General features: G+C 54.3%; 1 protein-coding gene across 1 annotated transcript; it reads left to right on the top strand.

The window, feature by feature from the left end:
- Positions 1-971: 971 nt before the first annotated feature.
- PDYN (prodynorphin) lies at positions 972-3,194 on the top strand. The gene is made up of 2 exons (XM_045528922.1): positions 972-1,100; positions 2,463-3,194. Exons 1-2 carry the CDS (start codon positions 972-974, stop codon positions 3,102-3,104), a joined length of 771 nt encoding a protein of 256 aa, XP_045384878.1. The 3' UTR covers positions 3,105-3,194.
- The last annotated feature ends 648 nt before the right edge of the window (positions 3,195-3,842 follow it).

Raw genomic sequence — 3,842 nt, 5'->3', positions numbered from 1 at the left:
AAAGGAGAAGCTTCTCATCCAGCCTAGGAAATCAGAGAAAGCTGTCTGGAGGAGGTGATAGCTAATCTAGGACTTACGTGACAGGTAACAGAAGAGGAGAGGAAGGGTTCTCTAGGCAGAGGGAACAGCATGTGCAAAGGCCCAGAGGCAGGACAGAGCCTGAGACGTTCATTAAGGGAATTGCAAGTAGCTGGCTATGGTTGGAGCCCAGAGCTGAAGGGCTGGAGTGTCCAGATGGGACTGAGGGTGTCCTGACATTTAGGCAGAAGGACCAGGCCTGATCCAGCCTAAAGCGTCTGATGGCAGAACTGATATTGCCAAGAAAGGCATTTCAGGGTGGGCAAGAGGGATCAGAGGAGGAACTGGAGGCAAGGAGGCCAGCATGGAGTGGGGGTGAAGGTGGAGCTCTGGCCGGGGAAAGGCAAACTCCAGACACCTTGCAAAGGACTGGCCTGGGGACAACCTGCAGAGCAGGGACAAAGGCCTCAGAGAAGCCAAAAAAGTATAGTCAAGTATCTTCTGGCTTGGCGGGTAGTCAAAGTGGGTTTTGAAGTCTGACAGATCCAGGTGAAGTCCTGGCTTGTCCACTTCCGAGCTGTGTGCAATCACTTGCCCTCTCTGAGCCGTAACTTCCCCATCTGTCAAATGAACACAGCACAGCTCAGCGTGAAGAGTTGTTGTGCAGAATGAGTATGAACGTGCAGGAAAGCTCCTCACGCCGGGCAGGCGCAGGCGCAGACACGCAGCACTTGTTAATTGCCTTCTTTGACCCTTGGCCTTGGGCACCCCCTTAACCTCTCTGAGCCTCTGTTTTCTCGGCTGTACAATGGGAATGAAATTGCTTACTTGGCAGCGCTGCCGGTGGAGTTAACGAGACGACTTTGCGGGCTCAGGACACACCCCATAGAGTGGTGATCACAGATTTCATTGCCTTCTCTTTCTCCTTCCCCAGCAGGAAGAGCTGAGACGGGATGGCCTGGCGGGGGCTGGTGCTGGCTGCTTGCCTCCTCCTGCTGCCCTCCGCCACCGCGGACTGCCTGGCCCAGTGCTCCCTGTGTGCCGTGAAGACCCAGGATGGGCCCAAACCCATCAACCCCCTGGTAGGTTGCGGGCAAGGCTCCTTGATGCCCAGGTCCCAGGGCCTGAGCGAGGAAGACGCCATCTGCGTGTGGAGCCCAGAGAGGGGCGGTCGCAGGCCTGGGCAGCTGTGCCGCTGTCCTGCAGACTCGTCCCACCTGTGCAGGGGTCGTCCTGCCCTGTGGAAGGCCTGGGCAGCAGGGGCTGCTGTTTTCCAGCCCCCATCCCCTGCCCAGACCTCACCACCAAGCGCTCAGTCAGGCTAGGATGGAGACTCAGGTTTGCAGGTGGCATGACCCCTGGCAGTGGGGAGTGTCATTCACGAGGTGGTGCTGACCCCGGCAGTCCACAGCTCTGGATGAACTCTCAGGGCCTCTCACCAGTGGGCTGCTGGACACCTCCAAATCCAGTCCCTCCTGTGGGAGGAGCTGTCCCCACCACCCCTAAAGTCCAGGATATGGTGACAGGATCAGAGTATGACCCCTCTCCTGGGTCTTAGCTTCCCTTAGCCCCGCCTTGTGCGCTTTGCCTTGAGTCAAGTTCCCACACGTGCCTCTCCTGTGACAGCAGGAAGTCTGGACGAGGGCGTGATGGACAGAACACAGGCCGTGGTTCTGCCCTTTTCTAGCTCCATGGCTCTGGAACCTCCTCTCTGAGCCTCCGTTTCCTCATCTGCAAGGTGGGGGTGACTCCATGAGATAATGACAGAAAGTATCGAACATTCATTGAGAAGCATGTAGTGTGCCAGGTGCAGCACGTGCATGTTCTCAGGACAGCACTGTGGTCAAGCATGGGGACCCATGGCATTTAGACTCCTGGGTTCAAGTTCCAGTATTGTCCTCTGTTGTCATCATCATCATGATCGAATGCTCCCAAAAGCCCTGTAAAGTAGGTACCATTGTCCTCCCACCACAGGCTTGAGGAACCCCGTATGTCCCCTCACCCATGTTCTTTCTGTCATTCTGCATTGCTCTGTCCCTTCTACAAAGTGTTATCAGAATCTCTCACACCTGGGCAATGCTGGGGGCACTGACACCTCCCTCTAGGAGTCAGAAGTGGAAGGGAAGGGTGATCACACAGAGCAGTATGGGAAGAGCTTACTTCCAGTTTTGGCATTGCCACCTGTAGCTGTGTGTCCTTGGGACAGCTCTCCAGGTCTGTTTTCTCACCTTTGACACAGGCACGAAGTCCCCTCCCTTTATGCACCACTGGGAGCAGGAACATGGGTGGCCCAGTGCTAAGCAGTGGCAGCTCAGTCTGATTTTTCTCAGCCACTGGACAGGGGACCCTGGGTAGGGCAGGGGACCCTGGGCAGGGCAGCGTATGTGTTTTGATGATTTGATGGGGGTGACATTGCCACCGTGGTCTTTCTGGGTCTTTTGCAGATTTGCTCCTTGGAATGCCAGGCCGCCCTGCTGCCCTCTGAGGAGTGGGAGAGATGCCAGGGATTTCTGTCTTTGTTCGCTCCCCCTACCCTTGGGCTCGATGGTGAGGAAGACTTGGGGAGCAAGGCAGCTTTGGAAGGGCCCTATAGTAAGCTGGCCAAGGTGTCTGGGCCCTTGCTGAAGGAGCTTGAGGAAAGCAAGTTCCTCCCTAATACCCCGACAAAGGAGAATGCTCTGAGCAAGAGCCTGGAGGAGAAGCTCAGGGGCCTGCCTGGTGGCTTTGGGGAGGGAACGGGATCTGAGCTGGTGGGGGACGCCCAGCTGAGTGATGGCGCTGTGGAGGCTGGCACACTCAATTTTGTTGAGGAGGACCCCAAGAAGCAGATCAAACGTTACGGGGGCTTTTTGCGCAAATACCCCAAGAGGAGCTCAGAGGTGGCTGGGGAGGGGAATGGGGACAGGGAGAGGGCGGGCCACGAGGACCTGTACAAACGCTATGGGGGCTTCTTGCGGCGCATCCGTCCCAAGCTCAAGTGGGACAACCAGAAGCGCTATGGTGGTTTTCTCCGGCGCCAGTTCAAGGTGGTGACCCGATCTCAGGAAGACCCTAATGCTTACTCTGAAGAGCTTTTTGACGCATAAATACCTCCCCATCATGGAGTTGAGTCAGGGGCTTCTCCTGAGCCCCTTCCACATTGGAGTGCACTCATTCATCCTCCTGTGTGTGCCCGGTCCCCACACTCAGTTCAGCATTGCCTACAAAGTATCCAAGCCCAGCCTACCTCTCTTCTGCCTGGGAGTACAGCGTTTGTCTGGGGTCAGTAACAAGGAAGGGTGGAGGTCCTCCCCCAATAGGCTCAGTGCTCAGCTTAGACCCCTAGACTCTAAAACTACCACCAGCAGCTTGTGATATCACCCCTCCACCCTGATCATGTGACCCCCCCAATTCTATGAGTTTAGAGTGACTTGTTTTTTATGCCTATAGATTTATGATCTCCAACTTAACTGATCACATGCCCTATCAGAAGAAAAAGTAGCATTTCCCCCATGCATATATAACATATGAAGAGTAGAAATTTAGAACAAGATAGATAAACATAAATGGAAATTCTAACATTTTATTCCCAACCCTCAAAGATCTCCTGTGCACTCTACTTTGGAGAACTCGCTTTAGGTGAAAGGCTTAAACACTGCCTTTTGTTGGCGCAAAATTCTTATACCAGAGAGTTCAGTCTTCTAGGGGTTTAAATGTTCAACTGGTGCACTCTGAGTTCTCATTGTTGAGAAACGCACCTCTTGAAAAACCAAGTTTCTGAACTCCTGGTTATGTTGGTACCATGGACAGCGCCCAGCTCTTCGGAGAGTGAAATTTCTTTCAGA

Source organism: Lemur catta, chromosome 17 (genome assembly GCF_020740605.2).
Source record: "Lemur catta isolate mLemCat1 chromosome 17, mLemCat1.pri, whole genome shotgun sequence".
Lineage (NCBI taxonomy): Eukaryota > Metazoa > Chordata > Mammalia > Primates > Lemuridae > Lemur > Lemur catta.
Note: the sequence above shows the minus strand (reverse complement) of the source record. Positions and strands in the feature narration are given on the sequence as shown.